At 41.6% G+C, this 27935-nt stretch overlaps 1 protein-coding gene across 1 annotated transcript in view; it reads left to right on the top strand.

Moving 5' to 3' along the window:
• Positions 1–27935, top strand: part of PTPRU (protein tyrosine phosphatase receptor type U) — a 330295-nt gene that overhangs the window by 110487 nt on the left and 191873 nt on the right. Inside the window, exon 2 of the mRNA XM_083370035.1 lies at positions 25487–25615. Coding sequence (XP_083226161.1) covers positions 25487–25615 — 129 coding nt within the window. The remainder of the gene's footprint in view (positions 1–25486; positions 25616–27935) is intronic.

Here is a 27935-nt window from a genome sequence, read left to right on the forward strand (position 1 = left end):
CTGTTTCTGTGGACCGGTTGTTGGCATGCTGCGGCCCAGTATTGGTCCACGGACCGGGGGTTGGGGACGCCTGCACTAAAGGGTACAGAGCTGAAGGAATGCCATATTGCTTGCAACTGCACTGTAGAAAAGTAGTCTGTTTCGGAGTAATTGCTTCCTTAGATTTTTTTAAAAAGAAAGTCAAGTATATAATGCCTATTTATATATGGCATGAATGAATATGTGCTGAAAATAACAGGCTTTTGTTGAGTGACTTAGGATGGGGCTGGATGGGGCTGTTCAATGGAAGAAAAGAAGAAGTTACCTTTTTGGTCAAAGAATCAGAATCAGAGCAAGTCTCTAAACCTCTTACCCAGATCGGTCTGGTGCAGGGGTCTTCAAACTTGGCCCTTTTATGACTTGTGGACTTTAGCTCCCAGAATTCCTCAGCCAGGCATACTGGCTGAGGAATTCTGGGAGTTGAAGTCCACAAGTCATAAAAAGGCCACGTTTGAAGACCCTGGTTTAGTGGTTAAGGCACCAGGCTAGAAACCAGGAGATTGTGAGTTCTAGTCCCATTTTAGCCATGAAAGCCAGTTGGGTGACCTTGGGCCAGTCTCTCTCTCTCTCAGCCCAACCCAGACATCAAACACTGAAGGAGTATTAGATATAATCACCACCTCGAGTTATTTATAAGAAGAATAAAAGTAGATATAAATTAAATAAAGAAAATAAAATACTTGGAAGCAAGCTAGCACTAGATATTCCAGCTTTTGCCATTAACTCTGATTAGTGCCTAATGGGATGGAGACCAGGGGTTTCTAACATCAAAGTGAGATTAGAGCAATCGGGCCATAAGCATTTCCTTCTCCTATGGGAGAAGGGTGGTATATAAGTCTAATAAAATAAATAAAATAAATAAAATATAGAGAAAAGTAGGCAAGAAGTGACAATTTGAAAATACTATTTTTTGGAAATACTACCTTTGGAATAGTATGTTTCATAGCACTGAAGCCAAAAATAAGAAAAAAAAATACAAATAAAAGGGCCATTGTTCAAATGACGAGGGAAGGGTTCTCCACCTGCTCTGTTCCATAACCCCATCAGAGCCTCCAATCCTAAGTAAGGCTAATTGAGCTCAGTGTGACTTATTTCAGAGCAAAGATGCATTGGCTTGAGTTAATAGGATTTTGTGGCGCCGTCTTTGTCTACAGAGTTTTAAAAAGCATGCAAGATTTATCACTTGAACATGATTTGCTCACAGGTGAATATATTTTTTTTTAGTCTTGTAATTTATTAGGGCATACTTCTAATACTGTGGTTTTGCCTAATCTTACATCTAGGCACAGTGGGAGCTAGCTGAGTAGATTTCAATGGATGGAAATATAAGAGTATTTAGAATGGTGCTGTTTTCAACCGAGGGAGAAAGTAGAAAAAAACCCTCGTTCGTTTTTTGAATCAGACAAAGCATGGTGGGTTTGATGAACCCAAACAATTTTCTGGAGAAACAAGGGAAGCCTCCATTAGGATCTAGGTCAGGGGTAGGCAACCTTGGCTCTTTTATGACTCGTGGACTTCAACTCCCAGAATTCCTGAGCCAGCATGGCTCAGCTTGGAAACCTCTCCCTTTCCCCTCAGCATGGCTGGCTCAGGAATTCTGGGAGTTGAAGTCCACGAGTCATAGAAGAGCCAAGGTTGCCTACCCCTGATCTAGGTTCAAAAACAATTTATATTTGATATACAGGTAGCCCTCCACTTACAATAGTTTGTTTAGTGACTTTCCAAAGTTACAACGGTACTGAAAAAAGTGATTTATGACTGTTTTTCACACTTAGAACCATTGGAACATCCCCAGGGTCATGTGATCCAAATTCAGACGCTTGGCAACTGACTGATATTTATGACGGTTGCAGTGTCCCGGGGTCATGTGATCCCCTTTTGCCACCTTCTGACAAGCAAAGTCAAGGGGAAAGCCAGGTTCACTTAACAACTGTGTCACTAAACTTAACAACTGCAGTGATTCACTTAACAGCTGTGGCAAGCAAGGATGTAAAATGGGGCAAAACTCACTTAACAGTTCTTACTTAGCCACATATCTTTTTCTTGTTTTTTTAAAAATATTTTATCTTTTGCAGAAAGTTTTTTTGTTCTGTGAACCACTACATGAGGATACTAAGAGAGCCAGTTTGGCATAATGGCTTAAAGCAGAAGCCCCCAACCTTTTAGGCACCAGGGACCGGTTCTGTGGGGAGAGATTTTTCCACGGACCGGAGGGGACGTGGTTTCATGTGCTGCCTGCACCCCATGGATGGGGCTTCGCTTGTTTGTGTGGCCCAGTTTCTGGCATGTCACGGCCTGGTGCCAGTCCACAGCCCAGGGGTTGGAGACCTCTGGCTTAAAGGCACTGGGCTAGAAACTAGGAGGCCATGGGTTCTAAATCTGTTTTGGGCACAAAGCCAGTTGATTGATGTTGGGCAGGTTGCTCTCTCTCAATCTATAATAAAACCATGGAGATGCCTTTGAGGAAAATAACCAGAAGCTATTGTTAAACCAAATGCAGAAGCATGTTTTTTGATCCAGTAAAAGGGAAATTATTAGAAAGAGATTCAGGCTGATCATTCCTGTGTTTCTACAGTAGGGCTTCCCAAACTTGGTGTCAGGTGCAAAGAATCGGGACCTCACTTTAAGTTCTAGTTAAGCTGATACCTATACACAAAAATCTAGTCAATTAACGGTCAGCACTAAATTGATGCTAAAGGTAAAGGTTCCCCCGCACATGCGTGCTAGTCGTTTCCGACTCTAAGGGCCGGTGCTCATCTCCGTTTCAAAGCCAAAGAGCCAGCGCTTGTCTGAGGACGTCTCCGTGGTCATGTGGCCGGCATGACTAGACGCCAAAGGCGCACGGAACGCTGTTACCTTCCCACCGTAGTGGTCCCTATGTTTCTACTTGCATTTTTACGTGCTTTCGAACTGCTAGGTTGGCAGAAGCTGGGACGAGTAACAGGCACTCACTCTGCTACGCGGCACTCGGGATTCGACCCGCCAAACTGCCGACCTTCTGATCGACAGGCTCAGCATCCTAACCCACTGAGCCACCGCATCCCTTAAATTGATGCTAGATAATAGTTAATGGAGTTCAAGAGGGGTTGCATTTAGACCAGGGGTCCCCAACCTGTGGGTTGTGGCCCACTACCGGGCCATGGCCTATTTGCAACCAGGCCGTGTCAGTGGCAGGCTGGCACGCATGCATCCCCACTTGTGTGAGTGGTGCCTCAAGGCTTCTCCACTTGTGTGAGTGGAGCTGCGCATGCACGTGCGTCGGCCCACCACCATGGGGCCCAGTTCCCCTCTCCCCCACCAGCCGGGCTGCCAAGCTGCTGACTTGGGGACTGCTGACTTAGACCACTTGTGGGAACTTAATGATTCCAGACTGATCTCTCTCTTGACTCCACCTCCATGCTCTGTCTGTCCTTCCCCTACCTTGAGGAAGTGCAGACAGAGTCCAGAGAAGATGGGAAGAACTTTTTAGTTACATTGTTGCAATAAATCCATCTTTCCCAAAGTTTCATTGCATTATTCTCATTGTTTGTGATCATTTGATATTGGGATTTTTAAGGGAGTTGGGTACCTTAAGATTAAAGGGGAGTATGACGGCAAGCCTAGGCACTTGCTCTAGGATGTAAGAGAAAGGGAAAGGAAAAAAAAAACAGATTTGCAAGATTCAGCTGTCTATTTCTATAAGGAATAGTTCTAGTCTTCTTCTGGACTCTGTTTCCTGCTCTGGACAACCTTGAAGATCTGACACAGTTCCAGAAAGAAGGCAGTGGCAAGCTGTTTTTGAAACAGTTGCCAAGAAACCTGCAAGAGCTTATGTATGTGGTTGCCAGGAATCCCAATTAACTCAAAGGCCAAAAAAAAGGGGGAAAAGAAAACATGCAATAGAGATCCAGTCCAATTTACAGAGTGTACAGACTCTTGAAGATGAACATCTCTAGAACATTCTTCTTCTTAGACAATTGCAAATGAGCTAACCCTTTCTCTGAGCTTTTCCTATGCTTGCAAGGCTTCCTCTCATTCATCCAAAACAAAGATTAGGGGGGGAAAAATGCTTCAGTTGTTTCTATCTGCTATATAAAAATGTTCTTTTTCTTTTTTCTTTTGCTAAGAATGGTGTTTTTCTTTCTTTCTTTTTTGCTGTGTCTGGTTAAACCCTAGAGCAGGGGTCTTCAAACTTGGCCTTTTTATGACTTGTGGACTTCAACTCCCAGAATTCCTCAGCCAGCTTGTCTGGCTGAGGAATTCTGGGAGTTGAAGTCCACAAGTCATAAAAGGGCCAAGTTTGAAGACCCCTGCCCTAGAGAGAGATCTCTGATTCCATTTGGTTGGCGTGCTATCCTTTTCCTGATTATTTACTTTCATTTTGGAAAGTCCACGTTGCTCTGGATTGCATTCCCCCCCCCCATCTTTTTATTAAGACTTTAAACTGGCAATGAGCGTGGGCCACACAACGGGCAGTATTTCGTGGTTTGTTTATTATTTATTTATATCCCGCCTTTATTTATTTTTTACAAACAGCTCAAGGCCGCGAATATATCCAATGGACTTTCCGGCTCCTATTTTTCCCACAACAATAACCCCGTGTGTTGGGTTGGGCTGAGAGTGAGCGACTGGCCCAAAGTCACCCAGCTGGCTTTGATGGCTAAGGTGGAACTTGAACTCACTGCCTTAAATCACTAGACCAGGGGTCTTCAAACTTGGCCCTTTTATGACTTGTGGACTTCTACTCCCAGAATTCCTCAGCCAGACCCCTGCACTAGATCAGGGGTAGGCAACCTTGGCTCTTTTATGACTCATGGACTTCAACTTCCAGAATTCCTGAGCCAGCCATGCTGAGTGGAAAGGGAGAGGTTTCCATGCTGAGCCATGCTGGCTCAGGAATTCTGGGAGTTGAAGTCCACGAGTCATAAAAGAGCCAAGATTGCCTACCCCTACACTAGTTCAATGTCTTTCATTATGCCCCATACCCATTTGCTAAGGAAGTAGTTTTCAAATCTGCTTTTATTTGGGATGCAATATTGAAATGGCAGCCAAATTTGCCACTAGGATGAAGCATCGCTTATGTAGAGCTTGGCATCTTGCTCAGTGATCAATGTCTGGGAAAAAAAAAGCAAAACCTCTGAAATCCTTACCCTTGAAAAGCAATAATAGTAAAGTTTTCCAAAGAGAACGATTGACTCAGTTATGGGCACGAGTACACGTTGCTGTGAAATATCATTTTGTACATAATTGTTTTAAGCTTTTAAGCTTTCAGCAGTCACTAGTCAAAAGGCTTTCATTATGGCAGGATATTAGGACAAACAACAACCATGTTGATACGAAGGTGGTATTGAAAATTGCTTATGAAGCAATAGGCAGAACATTAGGACTGTAGGTTGTTTCCCTGTTATTTATATTTTGATATTTATTGCCCTGTACACCGCCCTGAGTCCTTCGGGAGAAGGGCGGTATAAAAATTTAATAAATAATAAATAAATAAATATTGTGTCTCATCATCTTCTTGGTTGTTGTTAGTTGCGAAGTCGTGTCCGACCCATCACGACCCCATGGACAATGTTCCTCCAGGCCTTCCTGTCCTCTACCATCTTCTGGAGTCCATTTAAGCTCACGCCTACTGCTTCAGTGACTCCATCCAGCCACCTCATTCTCTGTTGTCCCCTTCTTCTCTTGCCCTCAACCTTTCCCAGCATGAGGCTCTTCTCCAGTGAGTCCTTCCTTCTCATTAGGTGGCCAAAGTATTTGAGTTTCAGCTTCAGGATCTGGCCTTCTAAAGAGCAGTCAGGGTTGATCTCCTCTAGGACTTACCGGTTTGATCGCCTTGCAGTCTAAGGAACTCGCAGGAGTCTTCTCCAGCACCGTAGTTCAAAGGCTTCAATACTTTGGCGCTCAGCCTTTCTTATGGTCCAACTTTCACAGCCATACATTGCAACTGGGAAGACCATGGCCTTGACTATAGGCACTTTTGTTGACAGGGTGATGTCTCTGCTTTTTAGTGTGCTGTCTAGGTTTGCCATGGCTTTCCTCCCCAGGAGCAAGCATCTTTTAATTTCTTGGCTGCAGTCCCTGTCTGTGGTGATCTTGGAGCCCAGGAAAATAAAATCTGTCACTACTTGGTAGGACCATTCTAAACTGGATGTGATCCCAAAAGAATTTTATTGTTGGCTCTTGTGAGGGTGCACAAGTTAAGGAGAAACAGTGGATGCCAATAGTCTCCCTTAGATTATCACTCAGGTAGGTTCCACAAGCCAGAAGTATTGACACCATAGGAATTAGTCTTTCAGTACCCCATGATCTCCTAACATAGTATCTACTTAGTAGATACCCCAGAATTATACCTCTGTGTCAGGGGTCCCCAATCCCCGGTCCATGGACCAGTACCGGGCCGCAGCATGCCAGCAGCCGGTCCACACAAATAAGCAAAGCCCCATCCATGGGATGCAGGCAGCACACACAACGACACCCCCTCCAGTCCACGTAAAAACCTTTTTCCACGGAACCAGTCCCTGGTGCCCAAAAGGTTGGAGACCTCTACTCTGTGTGGAAACATGTTCTGGATTGTGGACTGTATGAAAAAGACAAAGCGATGGAACAACAGCTATACAGCTACTTCTTAATGTACAACTACTCATTTAGTGAGTGTACAAAGTTACAATGGCACTGGAAAAAGTGACCTATGAACATTTTTCACATTTACGACCATCACAGCATCCCCATGGTTGCTAAGTGAGACATTTGTTAAGGGAAATTTGCCCCATTTTGTGACCTTTCTTCCCACAGTTGTTAAGTGAATCACTGCCCAGTTGTTAGTAAGACGGTTGTTAAGTGACGTTGCTTGTCAGAAGGTTGCAAAAGGGGATCACAGGATCCTGGGACGCTGCAACTGTCTTAAATATGACAGTTTTAATCACATGACATGGGGATGCTGTGACGGCTGTAAGTGTGGGAAATGATCATGTCACTTTTTTCAGTGCTGTTGTAACTTTGAACAGTCACCAAATGAAGCGTTGTAAGTTGAGGACTACCTGTAGAATTGACACCTCAGGGTTGTTGACAATGATTTCAGAATTTTAGGCAGAAGTCTTGGTTGCTAAGGAGAGATCCTAGAACTTTGTGGATGCATGGTGAGCGGCCTGCAGCTGAACTACAATCTTACCTTTTAAATACTCTTGAATAAACATAGGGATTGGCTCTCCCAATGTGGGCTGGATGAGAGTCTGGGAGAGATCTGGAGAATTCCTCAAGGAGAGATCAAGATAATTTCCATCCTGAGCTCCTACTGTATCTCCTGCCTGCCTGCCGGAGGGGGTTATGTTTTCATGGGCTTAGCTTCAAAGCAAACGAGAAGATAGTCCCTTGGCTTCCTATAAAATTACTCATAGTGCTTTAGCTTCTTTACATGAACATTGGCAAGCGTTTTGTGACAGCTGCAGTCTATTGAAAACTGCCTTTTTTTTTTTAACCAGTTGGTTGGAATTGTCTCATGTCACCGCAACTCAATTTTTCTTTTTCTCCGCCCTGGCCAATATTTTCAAATAATAATAATGGCCTTCAACGTTGACAGAATGAGGTTGGTTCCTGGAGTGACCTTATCTCTTCTTTTTTATTGGTTAAGTTAAAAAGGCAAACTAAAAAAACAACTCAAAAAAAAGAGAGATACATTTACATACATAAATGATAGTTAAAAAGTTTTTTTAATTATAAAAATCCTCACAGGGTTAAAAAAAGTTATAAAAAGGGCATTCTCATAGCCATCTTCTCTCTTTTTCCCCACTTTCCCCCCCCCAGCCATTAATTGCTACTTGAACATATTATACTTTGGACATTATTACTAGTTTCTGTTTGGGTTACAAGTGGTCCTCAGCTTATGATCACTAGTGAGTCCAATATTTCTGTTGCTAAGTGAAACAGTTAAGTGAATTTTGCCCCATTTTTGCAACCTCAATGCACAGGTCAGTTTTAATCTGCAAAAACATGACTGCCACCTCAACAGTAACATTTCAAGTTTAAGTTTAAGTTTAAGTTTATTGAATTTTTATACCGCCCTTCTCCCGAAGGACTCAGGGCGGTGAACAGGGCATATGAATAAAAATACAAAAGTACAAAAGTTAAAAAAAGGATTAAATTATTGCCCAAATTAAAACAATCAAAATATACAAACATTAAAACCCTGACTCCCCATCAGGCCAGGCCAGCTTGTTCGAATAAATGGGTCTTTAACCCGCGCCGGAAGGAGCGAAGATCTGGTGCCATCCGGAGCTCAACCGGCAGTTGATTCCACAAAGCCGGGGTGCCCACAGAGAAGGCCCTCCCCCTGGGGGCCACCAGCCGGCATTCTCTGACCGGAGGCACCTTGAGGAGGCCCTCTCTGTGGGAACGCACAGGGCGGAGGGGAGTCGACGCCGGCAGCAGGTGGTCCCCGAGGTATTCCGGACCCATGCCATGTAAGGATTTAAAAACCATCACCAAGTTGGGGCGGGAAATGATTATACAAGTAAATATACAGATATTGAACAAACTGGACACAGTAAAAGAAGAAAACACACACCATAATACACCTGCTTTCCCACAACTCCTATACTATGCCACTACTCCTGTATTTTCCTATTTGGAATTTACAATTTACAGACTTCTTTTAATCCTACTATTCTTCTTTCTCCATGAAGTACCCATCCCAGCTCACAAATGTCCTTTTTTGTCGCCATCTTTTTCTGGTAAGGAGGAAAAATGTCAGCCCCAACGCACCCCAAATTCTTCTCCAAGTTGGTTACATTCATCTCCAAACTGTAGTAATGAAGGTTTTGGAAGAACCTTGGAAGGTTTTGGGAGTCTTCAAAATTACCCTAAATGTGGTTTTTTTCCCCCCTCTCATTTTATATACACTGTCATTGCAAAAGAAATATTCTTGGTGTCTTCTGATTGGTACACATCCCAATTGCTGCTCAGGGACAACCATGGAGATGCAGAAAGCCTTGCTTTTAAAGGATCAGTGTATTCTGATGGCAGAAACCGACGTAGATTGGGTATGCCATTTTCTTGTTACTGCCAGCTCCCAGGGTGCAAGAGTCTTCCTCCCCCTGCTTCACAAGTACCACTGGCATTTTTTTCAAGCAACTTTTAATAGCATTGCCGGGCACTGGATTTTGTGTTCCTCATGTTCCTCTTCTGCCAAGAACAGAAACCATTCTGTGAAGAGATTATTATCATCAAAGCACTGGAGCTTATTTTATTTCCAAAATAATAAAAGACCAACAACGGTGAGGCTAGGTCTGGGAAATAGCATGGGTTCCGGCCAACGGCTAAACATAACAAGAGGAGCAGATCATTCTGTTCTGGTATAAATAAGAAAATGAGGCAGGGCTCCCGTTTCATTACACAAGGTCTCCTCCAGTTGCTGATTTTGGGTGGCTGGAAACAGAAACAAACTTCAACATATATAGTGGACGCTCCCAGTTTTTGACCGAAATATTATATTTGGCCTTGACTACTTTGCCATTTGATTTTGGCATGTGTGCGCTGTGCTAGCTGTGAGCAGTGAGAGGCCTTGACCTGGGATTGGATTAGCCCGGTGAAACTGCTAGGGTTGGTCCAAGAGGCCAGGTCTGGAATCTGGGAGAATCTGCGATGTTTCTGAGTTAAAAAGAAAAAAAAAGAGATTGGACAACCACTTACCTGAAATGGTATAGGGCAGGGGTCTTCAAACTTGGCCCTTTTATGACTTGTGGACTTCAACTCCCAGAATTCCTGAAGAAGCTTCTTGGATGAGAAGCAAAACATATAGCTATATCTTGTCAAAAGGAAAGTGGTTGGCTTGGGTTTGAAGTTGGGAAGAAGACCCTGAGATTAGCATTATTAGTAACAATCTGTGTTGTGGTTGGTAGGTTTTGAGGAGATGAAGAGTCTATGTTCTTCATCTCCTTGGAATTACTCCTAATTGCAGTTAAGCCTCCAATTCTAAGTTGGGCAAGATGCTTTTTGAAATGTTTTTATTTTTTATTTTAATGTTTGTATAATCATGGAGAAAATGTATGTAGTTGATAGGAGTCAACACCAACTTCACATAATGATACATAACCAATCAATTATCACTCAGTTATTCTTGTTGCTGAAGAATTCTTCTGTTGAAAGTCTACATACGTAAGCTTCTTTCATAAGATCAGAGAGTTGGTTGAATTCAAACATTTCACTGGCTGTGTTTTCTTCCTTTGCTTCTGTGTAACTCAACCCCTGAGACAGTTGGTGACGCAGCTTTATGGTTGAACTTCAATTTATTCAACAAGACATAGAACCATGATAAAAAAAAACAAGATATGCAGTGTGCAAACTCAGTCACAAGGCTGTGTATTGATAGTTGCTATACTTACAGGGACATGGTGGCTCAGTGGGTTACGATGCTGAGCTTGTAAAATCAGAAGATCGGCAGTTTGGCAGGTCGAATCCCGAGTGCCACATAACAGAGTGAGCGCCTGTTACCCGTTCCAGCTTCTGCCAACCTAGCAGTTCGAAAGCACGTAAAAATGCAAGTAGAAAAATAGGGACCACTACGGTGGGAAGGTAACAGCGTTCCGTGCGCCTTTGGCATCTAGTCATGCCGGTCATATGACCACGGAGACGTCCTCGGACAAGCCCTGGCTCTTCGGCTTTGAAACGGAGATGAGCACCGGCCCCTAGAGTCGGAAACGACTAGCACGCATGTGCGGGGGAGCCTTTACCTTTACCTTTTTATACTTACAGGAAAAGATGAGGCTGCTTTAAAGAGTTTACAGATTGAAATTCGTGCCTGCCAACAGATTCCCAGGGATTGTTCTGAACATGAATTTGAAGCACTTCACAGTTTTCGGTGTCAGAAACAAAACAGCTGGCAAAGAAAACAACCTCTTCCAATAGTGTATATTTTATGCAGTTGTGAGAGCATAAGAAAACAGCTTGTTTTTTTAAAAAACATGTGATTTTGTGTTTGCTTCCAAATGAGGGGGGGAGGTTTGCCTTCTGTACTGTCCATACTTGAGTGTGTGTGGCCAAGCTCAGTATTCACACAGTTGTGTGTGGGGTGGTAGGCACAAATATCTAAAGCCTGAAAAATAAAAAAGTAAAATGCAGTGGGGAAGATTTTTTTTTGTTTTAAAATCTTCTCTTTGAAACTTGCATTGTTTTTGTTTTTCTTACCATTTGTGGAAATTGGATCTCTCTAAAAAAAGAACTTACTGAAGATGTTGAATTATATGTTTTTATTCCTGGCATTTTTCTATTTCTTCACTTTTTTGAGAAGCTGAAGAACAGAGGAAGAACTTCAGGTTTGGGTGCACCAGAATAGCATCTTCATTTTTGTCATCTTTGTTAAAAGTAGGGCTGGAAAAACCCGTAATTTGACAATTTGGAAGTTTGGGGGTAATTGGAGCGAAGAACACTGACCTCCATAGACCAGTTGCAGTCTCAGGATAAGGAAATATTTGTAAAACTTTAATTTTGGGAAAATATTTCAACCTACTCTTATCAGTATGAAAATATGAATCGGCTGTCCCAAGGATTGTGATCTCTTATATCAGATATCTTACACATCACTTCCAAGAAAGTATTTTTATTTCCTTTGGAAAAAATCAAGTCTCTCCTTTCTGTCTCAGCCGCAGCCGAATCTCAGTTAGATTAGACTGGTAGCCTTGTCTCAGATTAAGTTGTGTAGTGACAAATGGCTTGATATTTGAGATGGTGACATCACACTGTTTGTCTAAAGCAAGTGCGCATCCTGGTCCTAAATCATTTGCCTGAGATAGAAACAAATCCATTTGCTTTGCATGAAGTGAGCAAATCACTTGTGATGTAGTAGCAAGTCAAAGAAGAGTCCTGCCAAGCATGAATAAGACAAAAATATATGTTTCCCATGGGAAGCAGGTAATACATGAGTGTGCACACACACAGCCATACTCTTGCACAGTCCTGGGTGTGTGCTTTTTCCTCCCCTCTCTGCTGAAAGACTTTTGGCCAAGTTGACCTTGAGGAATGGGAGATTCTCTAGGCCATATGTAGGGGTGTGGGTCTATATACATATGCATATATAGTATGGTTAGGTGTGTGTCATGTATGTGTTGCATTTTGAGAGCGGGCAACTAAATTTCATTTTTGATGTGGGCCATTGTGCCCACAGTAAAAAAAATGACACTAAAGCTTATCTTATCTTATCTTATCTTATCTTATCTTATCTTATCTTATCTTATCTTATCTTATCTTATCTTATCTTATCTTATCTTATCTTATCTTATCTTATCTTATCATGTGTTTTTCAACCTTGGCGACTCACTCACTCACCAACGGTGTTACCTAGTTAGGTAATGAAACATCTGCAAGCAAACATCCAGGAGTTCAGAGAACGCCAAGGACTCCATTTTTCCCCCCAACTGTGGAACTTTTCTTTCTTTGACCCAAACGTAAAACATTCTGTCTGAAAACCAGCTGCGCTAAATGTATAATTTAGTTACGCAATGAAGTTAGTTACTCAGAACACCAGTGCGATCTTGTGCGAACCTCGTAGGTGTCCATCATAATGCAGAATCCCTGGGCTTTCTGATGCGCATATTGTGTGTGTTAGTAAGTCGAGGGCAACCTATATTCTGGCTGAATTCACACCCAAGGGGACTTTCAAAATAGGATTTTTCTGTTTTTTATTTAACCCCCCCCCCTTCCTCTCTCTCTTTTTGTCCGCAATATCCCTTCTCTGTGTTGGGCTCTGGAAACAGGCAGCTCATTACCTTATGCTGATCTTGAACTTGTCACCGAGAGAAAAACGAAAACCTGGGGAGAAGATGTGACCAATGGCAACCTGCAGGGAAAGAGAGGGGGGAAATTATTAACAAGTAACGAAATAATAAATTGGTTCTGAGAATTGGTTGGTGCCGTTCAGGGAACATTTTTGCCTTTGTTCGTTCTGCTTGCTCAGAGCTTTTTTTAATGTGCCTGCACTCGGCCCAAGGGGTGGCATTAATTATTGCTGAAGCTATGCCCTGCTTGTAATCGGTGGTTTTAATGGAACAATAGGTCAGCTCACAACAGGCTGGGCTGCACCAGTTAGCATGCCATACTTTAGTGTGTGTGTGTGTGTGTGTGTGTGTGTGTGTGTGTGTGTGTGTGCATGTGTTTGTGATGAACCACCGACCCAGAGAGCCTTTGAGGCATAGCTGGAATAGAAAGAGTGCAGTAGAGCACCAAGGAACCCTAAAATCTCAGCCCAGAGGGGAAGATTTGCTTGTTTTGTGTGTGCGCATATTTATTTGTGTGCATGTGTGCGTGTTTGTAGAGCATTTGCTGCATGAAATGGCACAGCTGGGCTGCTGGGTGTTGGCTGTTTATGGGAAGAGAGCTTGATGGATTGGTAACAACATCGCTGAATGATTGATTTGGAGGTTGAACTCCAAAATTTTTCCCCTTTGTCAATTTCTGAGGCAGCCCTTTCTCCCTCTCCCCCATGCACAAGTTCCTGTTAAAAAGGGTTTTTTATTTTTTTTATTTTTTTTTAAAAAGAAACGATACTTTTTGGAGAGTGGATGATATTACTCTCCCCTCTTGTCTAATTTATTTTTCTCCGGGGTTCACCTGGAAGCAGAGCTGCCTCAGGCTCTTCACTTCTGTGTGGGGAATGTATAGGTAGTCCTCGGCGTACAAGCGTTTAGGCACTGAAAAAGGTGACTTATTACTATTTTTTCCACACTTAACAACCGTTGCAGCATCCCCAGTGTCCCGTGATCAAAATTCAGATGCTTGGCATCTGGCATGTATTTATGACGGTTGCAGCATCCTGGGGACGTGTGACCCCCCCCTTTTGTGACTTTCTGACAAGCAAAGACAGTGGGGAAGCCAGGTTCACTTAAATGAAGCAAACAACTATCATTTAACAATGAGCAAACAAAAGTCATGTAACAACTATCTTGTTTAGCAAAGGAAACTTTGGGCTCAGTGTGGTCATAAGTTGAGGGCTACTTTTGGAACATATCTATCTTAGCTTTCCTTCCTTCCTTCCTTCCTTCCTTCCTTCCTTCCTTCCTTCCTTCCTTCCTTCCTTCCTTCCTTCCTTCCTTCCTTCCTTCCTCCCTCCCTCCCCTTGGGAGTTGGTTAGTGGCAGCTTAAATATTTATTTGGAAGCAAGTCCACTTGCGCAGGAAAAGGACAAAAGGTGAATTGAAGTTCAAATGGTGAAGAGATGCTGGAAAGCTAAAGGGTTGGCATGGAGCAACCTCATCAATTGGCCTTCTGGGGAAAGAGTTTTATAAATGTCCATCGTGGCAACTATTTGGTCAGTGTTTCTACAAGTTGTGCACATTGACCCTTAATTGCATCTTTGCTCTGCTGTAACAAAGTTGGGGTGGTTGAGATCATTCAAAACTTATAGTCTTGATGTCTAATGGAAACTTATTTGTCTATATAAACATAGTTGTCTACATAAACTTCAAATTGTGTTTTTAGAGCTTGGCATTCTATACTCTCTTTCCTGAGGATAATCCACACTGAACCCAGCAGAGCTTTTGTTCTGTGCAAACATAAATGTAACAATAGAACTTATTGTTAGCCTGCATGCTTATTTAGGTACAAATCTCACTCAACATAATGGAACTTCCAAGTGGGTATGTAGGTTTATGTTGTTAATTTTAGTTTCCCTTAATATTTGGCATTCACGTCTAATGCATTTATATTATTTCATAGGCTTAGAGGCAGTTGAGATTTGCATATGAGCCGTAACTATGTTTATCTAAGATGCAGTTCTAATTTAATAGGATTATTCATATAGATTTGCTTGATGCTGCAGTTTGATAACAATTTCCTCCAACTATTGCAATGATGTTCTTTTGGGCTGGGTATCTGATGTTGACTGGGATTCAGGGTTGGATGGCCTGCCCAAACTGGTGTCCGTTCCCATCATTCATTGCTTTCTGGATCCCTAGGAGCTAACAAACAATTGACATCCAATGCTGCTCTGAATTGTGCAAACAAAGAAGTGTTAAGAAAGCAATGTCCCCCATAAGCTCAAGTGAAGCCACTTCAAAGAATTCCCTGTCTATTTGTCTAGGGCAGGGGTAGGCATAGCTGACTCAGGAATTCTGGAAGTTGAAGTCCATGAGTCATAAAAGAGCCAAGGTTGCCTATCCCTGGTCTAGGGGGTTCTCAGCCTTGAGTGGCAGTCTGTCCTCCACCAATCAGAAACCCCAACCCATATAACAAGGGAGGAGAGAGAGAGAGGGGAGGGATGAGAAGATGACCTTGAGAAGAACTAAGACAGGGATAGGCAACCTTGGCTCTTTTATGACTTGTGGACTTCAATACCCAGAATTCCTGAACCAGCCATGCTGACTCAGGAATTCTGGGAGTTGAAGTCCACAAGTCATAAAAGAGCCAAGGTTGCCTATCCCTGAACTAGGAGAACTTGAGAAAGGAGGAGAAAACTGAGCCAAAAGGAAGAGCAAGGAAGAGTATGAAAAGAAGGGATTGCATACAAATTGAGGAGAAAGCAGAGGAATCATTCTCTGATGGGGAAGCCATGGTGACTGATAATTTATACTGTGGTAAATCTATGATTAGGTTTACACATGCAGCCCTACAGAGGCTTGACACACCATTTTTCAACTGTGAACTGTGAGGAGTCTAAGTTCAACCAACCCACTAAATCATAAAGCTTGGTATCTATACCACAGTAGAACTACTTCATTCAACATGCTAACCCAAAACCAAATAAATCATATCATTTTTCTTTATATATTCTGTTTATGCAGTTTGGCCTAGTGGTTAAGGCATCAAGCTAGAAAGTGGGAGACTGTGACTTCAAGTCCCACCTTAGCTATGAAAGCTGGCTGAGTGACTTTGGACCAATCTCAGACCAATTTACCTCACTGGGTTGTTGTGGGGAACATAGGAGAAGGAAGGTGTGTTGGATATGTTTGCTGCCTTGAGTAGCATAAAAATAATAAAGGTGAATAAATACAAATAAATATATAAATAGGTAGTCTTGGCATATTGGGTTAATCAGTCCTTTGTCACTAATACGGTGACTCCAATGAACAGAAAAAAAAGTAGGGTATCTAGAGATATGCAGAGGACGGAGTGATTCATTGTGTGTTCTTACTTCGAAGGAAGTAAGGACACACAATGTTCTTCAACACTGTTGAATCAACATCCTTCAACAGAAGTTACTGTTCAGCGAGTGTGCTTAGGCAGACCATCTGAACACGGTTTGGATTTGCATGACATTTACAATCGATGACTGGAGATATTTTCTTCTCCTGTGCTTTTGATGGATGAGGGCTGTTCCGTCACAGTCCTGCTGTTCCTGCACGCTCCCACCCCCCCCCCGTCCCAATCGTTTTGCTGTGCTTACTGTTGTTTTGATTTCTAATGTCTTAACAATGTCTAGCGTGATGGACCTCCTGTAGGGAAAATGTGAATTTGCTTCCATAGCACTGATTTCTTTCCATTCTTTTAGGCAGCGATGCCTGGCGCCTTGAAAATGGTTGTTGAAACTGCTGAAGGAGGCAAAGCAGAGTAATAGTGGAGGGGTCCTTCATTTCTAAGTATTAGAAAGAGGGAGTAAACACTGCAACTCTTAGACACCAGCAGTGTTTGCCTGGGCCATTGCAAATGTGGATTTGTCTGGTGCTTACTATGAAACCGGCTTGCTTGGAGAGCTGAACGTAAATTTCTGCAGTGTTTTTAACTTAGCTGGTGCTCCAAAGATTTGTTGCATTTTTTTCCCCTGTCAATTTTCAATCTGAGTAGAAGAATATAGAATAGAATATTCTTTATTGGCCAAGTGTGATTGGACACATAAGAAATTTGTCTCCGGTGCAGAAGCTATCAGTGTACGTACAAACAACAAAGTCTATATAATTATAAGATATCAATAGTAGAAGGTAAAAGGAAAGATGAGAAAGATACTAGTAATACAGTCATGGGTAAATATGCCTAGGCATAAAGACAGTACTGTGGGAATTAGTAGAGTACAAGCGAAAAACCTGCCCCGGTGTCTAGTTCTTTTGGCATGCAATGCCCTGTAGCGGCATCCCGAGGGCAGAAGTTATGTCCAGGATGTGAGCAGTTGGTACATATTTTCTCAGCCCTCTTTCTGACCCATGCAATATACAGGTCCTCTAGGGAAGGCAGGCTGATTGTAATTGATTTTTCTGCAGTCCTAATGATCCTTTGAAATCTGTACACCAGCTGTATGGTTGGTGATGGAAGAGAATCTGCTTTTAAATTTTGGTGAAAATCACAGGACTGGGTTGGGTGTTGTTGTTTTTCTGTTTGGGTAGTGATTTGATGGTCAAGGGATTTGTCTGAATGTTCCATATATTCTCACGCAATATTCTCTCTGATTTTACACATTACCATTAAGTCTTAAAGAAGAATTGTATAAGGAAGAAAAGTAGGAAAACAGATTGTTTTTCACAGGGAAAAAAAAACATCTGCAAAAATCACATTGCAAGGCAGATTTTGATGCAAAATTTTAATTTATTTTTATTTATGAATTAAATTTATATGCTGCCCATCTTCCTGTCATGCGACACTGAGCAGTTTATAACATGACAAAACATAATAAAACATTAAAATATTAAAACAATAAAAAAGAATGCATAGTTTAAAATGAGTTAAAAGAATGACTTAGGCCTAGATCTCTTTCAAGGTTGCCATCCCATAAAAAGAGCACACATCTTTTGAATTTCACAGTTCTGTTTTTCTCCCTTTCTGAAATCATGCCACCATGATTACATACCTGGATTAATTTATCCAATTTTTTTTCCTATCTATTTTTGAACAACATAACATTCAGTCTGAAAAATGCAGTTGTATAAAAGCTGTTGCCTTTTTGTAGCTTTTTGTTGACTTTAATAGAGGCATTAATTATCCTGTCATATTTTTTTTCTTAATAATAATCCTCAAAGCTGCTGTAAACATTTTATTAATAGACCGATTCACTTTAATAGACCATTTCACTTGTGTTTTCTTCCACCCCTGACTTTTTTTTTATTGCAAAACTGTGCATCATCAAGTTCTCCAGCAACTTTAAACTCAATCACAAAACAAAATAGAATCATGAAGGATCGCTAAGGTGGACATTGTTTGATTGGCAAAACGCCAAAGAAAACAACCTTTTGTTATCTTCTCCATTTGTTGAGAAGGTCTTATGTTGAGAAGAAATTTTGAACAATAAACCCAACAACATCTTTTAGTGCTCATACTCTATTGTTAATGCTAGGATTGCTTTGAAAGTAAAGGACGCTGTATGGAATGATTTTCTAATATTTTAAACCTTAATCTAAAACTCTTTCTTTTTCTTTTTTCTTTTTTACTAAGAATAAAAATCTTTTGATAGCCTGAATTTGAATGCCAGCCATTTCTCGACAGTTTTGATACTTCAACAGAATAAACCCTTGGAAATGTTTGTTAAGTTTCCTAAACTACACTGAAAAATAATATTTCTGTATTAAGATCTTCGTGCTTACTTTGTTTTCACACACAAACCTTGTGAGTTTGGGATTTGCTTTAGCCAGATGGCAGGGAAATTTCCGTCTCACGAATGAAGTCCTCGACTTACGACCACAGTTGAGCCCAAAATTTCCATTGCTAAGCAAGAAAGTGAAGTAAGTTTTGCCCCATTTTACAACCTATCTTGCCAGAGGTGTTAAGTGAATCACTGTGGTTGTTTTGTTAGTAACACAATTGTTAAGTGGATCTGGCTTCCCCATTGACTTTGCTTGTCAGAAGGTCGCAAAAGGGGAATCACATGACCCTGGGACATTGCAACCATCATAAATATGAGTCAGTTGACAAACATCTGAATTTTGATCACACGACCCTGGAGAATGCTGCAAAGGTGATAAGTGTGAAAAATGGTCATAAGTCATAAGTTTTCAGTGCCGTTGTAACCTTGTATGGACACCAAATGTACTGTTGTAAGTCAAGGACTACCTATATTCGTGTCCCAGGTTATTTTGCAGGATCCAATCTAGGTCAGTCACTGGGACCGGAGGTTTAGTCCAGTGGTGGGATTCAGCCGGTTTGCACCACTTCGGCAGAACCGGTAGCTAATTTTTTCTTGACCAGGCCCAGAATGGACTTCTGGAAGCGGCATCCACACAGAGAACCGGTTGTTCCCCTATTTGAATCCCACTACTGGTTTAGTCTTCCGAGCTTTCAGACTCGTGTTGAATCCCATCCTCAGGGAACTTCTCTCTCACCAGAATGTGAGGTTTCCGTCTGAATAAACTAAAATTCTCCCTTTATTTCTGGGGATTGTATGGCTTGTGAGTGCACCAGGAGGTCTTGCCGAGTTGCATTTCTCAATTTATTCACTCCTATTTTCCTGTCATAACTGTGAAAAATCACGGGCATACACAGGATTTCACGCTTAATGCTTTGTCCTCCAATCTTCTGAGAAGCGTAAAATGCAAGGAGAGACAAAAAAAAAGGGGTGGGGTGGGGGTAAAGGGATTTGAGAACAAAGAAACATCTTAATTTACTTATTCCAGTTTCCATTGTTTCTCTATAGACCAACTTCCTCTATTCTGCGAGTGGGTGGATTTAAAAGCTCAGAATTTTCATCCGGTGCCATGCTTTTTGCTAAAAGAATCCGAGGCCTTTGAAGTCTACTTTTCTGGACAGTGGCACAGATGAGGAAGGCTGTTTAAGATGAATGAAGGCACCTAGACGTGTCCCAGGATAATGTTGCAGGATCCAGTCGGGTCAGTCACGGGGACTCTTGCTAGAGCCCATCCTCAGAGACAAGGGTTAGAAAGGCAAGAGAGAATTTCCCTGAGGCTCAAGTCCAAAAGCTCAGAAAACAAATCCTCTGGTCCCCGTGACCAACTCAGATTGGAGCCTGCTATTTAAGATGTTTGTCCTAGCAAACTTTGGATATGTTACAGGTTGTTGTTGTTAGTTGCGAAGTCGTGTCCAACCCATCGCGACCCTATGGACAATGTTCCTCCAGGCCTTCCTGTCCTCTACCATCTTCTGGAGTCCATTTAAGCTCACGCCTACTGCTTCAGTGACTCCATCCAGCCACCTCATTCTCTGTCGTCCCCTTCTTCTCTTGCCCTCAATCTTTCCCAGCATTAGGCTCTTCTCCAGTGAGTCCTTCCTTCTCATTAGGTGGCCAAAGTATTTGAGTTTTAGCTTCAGGATCTGGCCTTCTAAAGAGCAGTCAGGGTTGATCTCCTCTAGGACTGACCGGTTTGATCGCCTTGCAGTCCAAGGGACTCGCAGGAGTCTTCTCCAGCACCATAGCTCAAAGGCCTCAATTCTTGGGCGCTCAGCCTTTCTTATGGTCCAGCTTTCACTGCCATACATTGCAACTGGGAAGACAGGTAGTCCTCGATTTAACAACAGTTCATTTAGGGACTGTTCAATGGCACTGAGAAAAATTCTCAGTCATCCAGGTCATGGTTGTTCCGAAGGTGCTTTTCCGAGAGGCAACTGGACTTTTCTACTGAAGCAGCTTCTTGGATGAGAAGCGAAACGCCTTCAAAGAAAAACAAGGAAGTCCAGTTGCCTCTTGAAGAAGCACCTTTGGGACAGCACTGAAAAGAGCGACTTATGACCATTTCCCCACACTTACGACCACTTGCAGCATCCCCATAATCTCACGATCAAAATTTGGAGACTTGGTAACTGCCTCATATTTATGACGGTTGCAGTGTCCCAGAGTCATGTGATCACCTTTTGCGACCTTCTGACAGGCAAAGTTCATGGGGAAGGCTGATTCACTTAACAACCATGTTGCTAACTTAACAACTGCAGTGATTCACTTAACACCTGAGGCAACAAAAATTGTAAAACGGGGCAAAATTCGCTGAACAAATGTTTCACTTGGCAACAGACATTTTGAGCTCAGTTGTGGACGTAAGTTGTGGACTATCGTCTGTATAAGCTCAACTGTCTTGCTTTAAAAAAGCGAAAAGAAAGTGTTAGTGTTATAATTTTTATCTTAAATCTTTCATTCATGGTAGGTGATGCAGTTGAATGATACTGTTAATTTCAAGATAAAAAGGAAACATGAATTAAACATATTTGTGGGGGCTATTCTGGACTTTTTTTTTTTTTGATTCAGGGTTAATAACCAAGAGAAAGGATCTGTTTATCTGTCGGTTTTACGTGCATTCTGAAACCATTGCAGTGGCTTTCTTAAAATTTGGCTCCAAATGTCAGGATTAGAATATTCCTTCATTTCATTTTGTTGAATCTTTGCTAGCTCGCTACTTAAGGTCAGTTCTTCTTTCGAACTTTTCATTGCCATGGGTGGCCATTTCCTATTAAAGATCACAACCATGAGACATTCTTTATCGTTTCTACTGGTGATTGATGGTCCATGAGGAAAACGGCGGGAGCTCCGGAATTTTTGAAGCCTTCCTGGAGCTTATGGAACTTTCACACCGTCTCTTCTTCTTCTTCTTCTTGCTTTGCTCTTCCTTTCATGGTTCTTGATAGGAAGCCTCATTTTGCATGCGTTTTACAACCTCCACCTGCCGTTTTATGTTGCGTTTAGAAAAAAAAAGGAAAGAGATTATTTCTTTTAAATCACTCCCATCTTTGAAACGGCAAAAGCTTGAAACCGGGGTACTTGCTGCTGTTTGTCATTGGTCTTGCGTACATTTCAGGAGAAATGCATTGATGTTTTTGGCTGCCACTGTTAATTCCTTGTTCTCCTGTCTTACTTGGATAAAATCACAGATATATACAAGATCCAAGCAGGTTGGACAGCGCCTGTTAATTCGGGTCCTAATTTTCGACCTACTTTGATGTCCTTGCTTTACAGGCAGATATCTATGAATTGACTTATGCATACTTTTTGACCTTTTGACATGACAAGTAGTCCTTGACTTATGACCACAGTATCCATTGCTAAGCAAGATGGGATTGTCATGGTTCCTAAGTGAATTTGGCTTCCCACATTGGCTTTGCTTATTGGAAACTTGGCTGGGAAGGTTGCCAAAACGTGACCCTAAGACAACCCCTGAAAATATATGCTGGTTCCAAGTGCCCAATTTTTGATCAGGTGACTGTGGGGAATGCTATAATGGTCGTGTGAGGACAGGTTGTAAATAACTATTTCCTGTCCTGTTGTAACTTTGAATACTTGGTAAACGAATGGTTGTAAGTCAAGGACTACTCTACTTGGATCCCTGTGTAAAGAATTTCTCTAGGAGCATGGTGCTTGGTGTACACAAGTCACTTCATTACCTCTGTTCATGGGCTCTCCATATCAAGATTACTCAGAGCTCTTCTCTGTTCTCTAAGTAAAATATTCTAGGTTCAGAATTATTATAGCCTTTCTAAAAAATTCCAAGCACCAATTAAATGTAAGAGAGCTCTGGGGACACAGTGGTTAGAGAATGTAGTATAGATCAGGGGTCTCCAACCTTGGCAACTTTACGACTTGTGGACTTCAACTCCTAGAATTCCTCAGCCAGCTTGGCTGGCTGAGGAATTCTGGGAGTTTAAGTCCACAAGTCTTAAAGTTGCCAAGGTTGGGGACCTCTGGATAGGTAATCCTTGAGTTACGATCAGAATTGAGCCCACACTCCATGTTGCTAAGTGAAACATTTGTTAAGTGAGTTTTGCCCCATTTTATGACTTCTCTTGCTGCAGTTGTTAAGTGAATCATTGCAGTTATTAAGTTAGTAACATGGACATTAAGTGAATCTGGCTTCCCCGTTGACTTTGATTGTCAGAAGGTCGCAGAAGGGGATCACACGACCCCAGGATCATGCAACCGTCATCAATATGAGCCAGTGGCCAAGTGCCTGATCATGTGACCATGGAGGATGCTGCGCAATGGTTGTCCATGTGAAAAACGGCCATAAAGTCACTTTTCTCCGATGTCATTGTAACTTTGAACGGTCACTAAATGAATGTTGTAAGTCGAGGATGACCTGTGTTCGCAGGCTAACTCTGCCCACAATCTGGAGTTCAGTTCTGGCAGGCTCAAGGTTGACTCAGCCTTCCATCCTTCTGAGGTCTGTAAAATGAGGACTCAGATTGTTGGGGGCAAAAGGCTGACTCTGTAAATCGCTTAGAGAGGGCTGTAAAGCACTGTGAAGCGGCATATAAGTCTAAGTGGTATTGCTGTTGCTGTTGCTACTGTAAATCCCTCCTCAAATTACGGTGAGCTTCACAAATCTGAAACTCATGACTAGCTTTGGTGAAAATCTGACTTGAAGCAGGACAGGCAGTTTCCTTCAGGGATAATGGATAATCATACTCTTGAATATTACACGGAGAAAAAAAACCAAGAGTCTGCCAAATAGTAAGGAAAGAGTAAAGGAAAGAGTAAAGATGTTCCATGAGGGATGGATTCTCCTTTTGATTTTCACTCTATAGTTAGCTTGCTTCTTCTATCTACCTGTTCAGCTTCTCAACTGCCCTGTGATTGCAGTTCTTTTGACAGCTTTTTAAGAAAGTGGCGTGCAAACCTCTTTATACCCCTTCACTGTAATCAATGAAACCTTTTTGTAGAGGAAAATTGAAACACTATACTTAGAGGTCCAGTGGTGAATGAGGAAGCTTAGCTTCTCATATCTGACAAACAAATGTAAGATATATCTCTATATCTAGAGCAGAGGTCCCCAACCTTTTGGGCACCAGAGACCGGTTATGTGGTTTTTTCCGTGGACTGGAGGGGGCATGGTTTTGTGTGTTGCCTGCATCCCACTGATGGGGCTTTGCTTGTTTGTGTGGACCAGTTGCTGGCAGGCCGCAGCCCAGTAGCAATCTACAAACTGGGGGTTGGGGACCCCTGATCTAGAGGATGATGCAATGCAGTGCCTAATTCCCAACTGTATAATATCTGCAATATCTACATACAGGTCATCCTCGACTTGCAACAGTTCATTTACTGACCATTCAAAGTTACAATACTGTTTTTCCTGCTTACGACAGTTGCAGCATCCCCATGGTCATGTGATCAAAATACATGACGGGGTCTTTTGATCACCTTTTGCGCCTTTCTGACAAAGTCAATGGGGAAACCAGATTCATTTAAGAACCACATCGCTAACTTAACAGCTGCAGCGATTCACTTAACAACTTTGGCAAGAAAGGTTGTAAAATGAGGCAAAACCTACTTAACAATGATCTCGCTTAGCAGCAGAAACTGGGGGCTCCATTGTGGTCGTAAGTTGAGGACTGCCTGTATTCTTTTCTTCCTCCACGGTTGGTTCTGCCGAGGGAGGTAAGAGGAGATATTTTGTGAGCGTTCAATACTTCTCATCCATTTTTACTGGCAAAAGTTTCCTGCACCTTCCTTTTTAGAATTCTTCAGTGTTAAATGCTTCAGTGTTAAATGCAAACCCTGATAATATTTCCCCATGATTGGATTCCTATCTAGGATGAATTACTTATGGCATTTGTTTTCCACTCTGGAAGAACTTAATTATAAATTAATGCAGCTTGGGAACTGGCAGGATGGTTTCTCTGTCAAGTCTTAAATATATCTTCTTAGGATATTTGGGTCCAACTTACTTTACCGTTCATTTTTCAAGTTTATTGTTTTTAGGCCAACCTTTAGCCATGGTTGGTGAGAGGCATGAGCAAAATAGTAAACTATCAGTAGAAAATATTTAAATACATTTAGTCAAACAAAATAGTAGCTTTCAAAAGCCCATTGTGCAGTCTTAGCAAATTAATAAAATTGTCCTATTATTGACTCTACTTTTGAAGCACCTAGTTAATAAGAACAGTATTAATCTGATTCTAAGTAATAGTAATCTAAATAATTAAAGTCAGAAGAAATAATCTAGTAACAGCTTTGAAAAGGATATATTGTATGGCGACCCAAAGGATTTGCCTCCCCTCCACCCCATCCAATAGATAGTAGAAAAATCTAGAGAACTTCTAGAAGGCAAATAAGATCTGCCAAAATATTCTACAATACCTTACATTGAAATAAAAGACTTTATGTATTTAGCAGGTATTGCCAACTGCTAAATTTCTTTCAAATGCTGCAAACCCATTATTATAATAGCCTCAAAGGTGACTATCCAGCCATAAGTATCTTAGGAAAGTGAGTGTGTATTTTTTCAGATTAGTTTATTCTGCTGCTAAAGGTAATTCCATCAGGAAATTCTCCTAATATTTAGTGAAATTCTTCACATGTTTTGAAATTTTACAACTTCCTGATTGTTGAATCACTGTTCACTGTGAATCAATAACTTGGAGATTGTAGATGGACTCTCTGAATATCTTTTGGGAAGATTATCAAAAACTTACAATCCCCCTTGCTAAATGCAATGGTTCTTTGAAAGTGTGAAAAAGAAATTTCAGCTGCAGAAATATCTATAATTTATACGCGCTTTGGAGAAATATCTATAATTTACATACGCTTTGTCATTTTCCTGTACTCTGTTAGGATGCATTTTCTGTACATTTCTCAGGGTTAAGATGCTGTTCTTCACCTTGACATGTCTCTGAATTTCTTTCATAGCTGGCTGCACATTTGAAGAAGACGGGGATCTAAATCAGTGTGAATATAGCCAAGGTGCTGAAGATGACTTTGAGTGGGAGCTGATCCGAAGCTACCTTCTTCCTCATCTGACCTCTGACCTTCCTCATGGTAAGCCTGAGTCTTAATTTAGGGCAGTTTAAACTGATGACGAAGAAGGCACAGTGTAACACTATGTTACAAAGGGAGCTTAAACATGCTATGTCGGGAACAGTAAGTGTAACGGTATAAGAGGAGCCCTGGTGGCGCAGGGGTTAAAATGAAATATTGCAGGCTAATTCTGCCCACAGCCTGGAGTTCGATCCTGATGGGGCTCAAGGTTGACTCAGCCTTCATCTTTCTGAGGTTGGCCCACTCAGATTGTTGGGGGCAATATGCTGGCATTGTAAACTGCTCAGAAAGTATATACATCTAAGGCAGGGGTAGGCAACCTCGGCTCTTTTATGACTCATGGACTTCAACTCCCAGAATTCCTGAGTCAGCTTGGCTGGCTCAGGAATTCTGGGAGTTGAAGTCCATGAGTCATAAAAGAGCCGAGGTTGCCTACCCCTGGTCTAAGGGCTATTGCTATTGCTGTGTGGGAATGATCTTCGGAGACAAGGCAACAAGACACAATCAAGGGAACAATGAAATAAAAGGTAAGCTAGCCATAAGCAGGAATGTGGACGGGGGGCAAGAGGCTCAGAAGTGACCCTTTCTAGTTTCTATGTGATAGAGGGGAAGAGAAGAGAGACTTGCAGACTTGCAAGATTCTCTTAATCTAACCTTACAATAAAGTAGAATTAACTCATCTGGTCATGTTTCCTGATGGTGTACTTTGTAAGGCTGACAGTCAGAATGTACCATGGGTCAGCAACTGTGCTTGTTTTGCATGCATTGTTGTTCCCAGAGGCACACTTGGTAGTTTCCTTGACGGCATTTCCTGAAATGTGCAATTCTCTGTGGGAAGGTATGTTTTATTTGAGTTTATTTGAATTTCATTGACAGTGGAGGACATTTCTTTTTGACATTTCTCTTGGTTTTTTGTTTATTTTGTCTATTGTGACTATTTGCTATTTTTTTCTTACATTTTTCCAAAAAAAGTGTTGGCTACTGTTCTTTTAATATTCGGCCTTAATATTATTCTTTTTATTGGAAAAGTGAAGTCAGATATGCACCAGAAAGTGGCAATACATGGCTGATTTTGCTGGTTTCAGGAACTAAGCATGATTGTGGGTCAAGCATGATTCATATTTTGATAAGAAACCATAAAAGATGTTAGCCTAGGCTAGATTGGAAAGTCAGAATACATCCAAGAAGAAGATAGTTGCAACCATTTTCGAAGAACCACTGTGGTGTAGAGATTAAGGTGTTCAACTAAGACGGCTTTGAGCCAATCACTGTATCACAGCACAACATATTTTACATGGCTCTTATTGATAAAAGCTGAAGATCAGAGTGCTATGTTGACCACCTTACACAGAATGAAAGATGGCATGAGCAAACAAACATTGTCAAGAAGACCTCCATGAAGTCACCAGGAGCTTGATTCAAAGGAGACTTCAAACTAATAGGGGATATTAAGTCTTCAGATAAGTGCTTTTAATGTAGGCAGAATCTGTCTGCAAGTAACTTTTCTGGATTTTAGCTTTCCTGCCTAAATATTTTTATGGAAGCTGGGAACCATTATTCAACCTTGACTGAGATTTGATGGGAGCTGTTCCATTTTCCATTTATAAATTGGAAATTCGGTGTAACGAAAGGCAGAATTAAGAGACCTGAATTGTACTTACAGTAGAAGTTGGCAAGGACTTTCACAGCTTATGAAGTGAGAAAAATTGTAAGCCAGCTGATGGCCCTGCTTTAGTTTTGCTCCAGTTATCCATGCTGTAATAACTGACTATTTAGACTGCTGCAATGCATTTATATGGGATTGGTGCCAAAGGGAATCTGTAAACTTCATTTAATTCAGAGTGGGATATGTGAATACCTCCTGCCAGTACTTTACCGTGAAGGGCCCTGAAAAATCAAACACAGTTGTTGCTGTCTTCACACATAACATTAAACCAGCATATTTTAGTTATGTCTTTGATGCATAAACCATACTGTACTGGTTTACACATCGGAAAGCTGCCACTAATTTAATTTGCATTGCACATGGTTCCATTTTAATTTTCACCCAGGAGAGTATGTAAACCCAGCTAGCCTGTGGGCCATGTCACACAGGACTTTGCCAGAGAAACATGATTAAGTGAACAGAGAATATAGCCTTGGATCTTTTAGATCCATTTATGAATTGGGACCAGGGTATCTGAAGGAATAGTCCCCGTGCACATTTTTGTTACAGCCTGAGATTGTCTCCAGTAATCTTTTTCTCTGAACCCCAGCTGGTAAACAGGATCTTTGAAGTGATGTCAGGTCCCCAAACCCTTATTGTTTTCCTTGCATATAT

Source organism: Vipera ursinii (assembly GCF_947247035.1).
Source record: "Vipera ursinii genome assembly, chromosome: 9".
NCBI lineage: Eukaryota > Metazoa > Chordata > Lepidosauria > Squamata > Viperidae > Vipera > Vipera ursinii.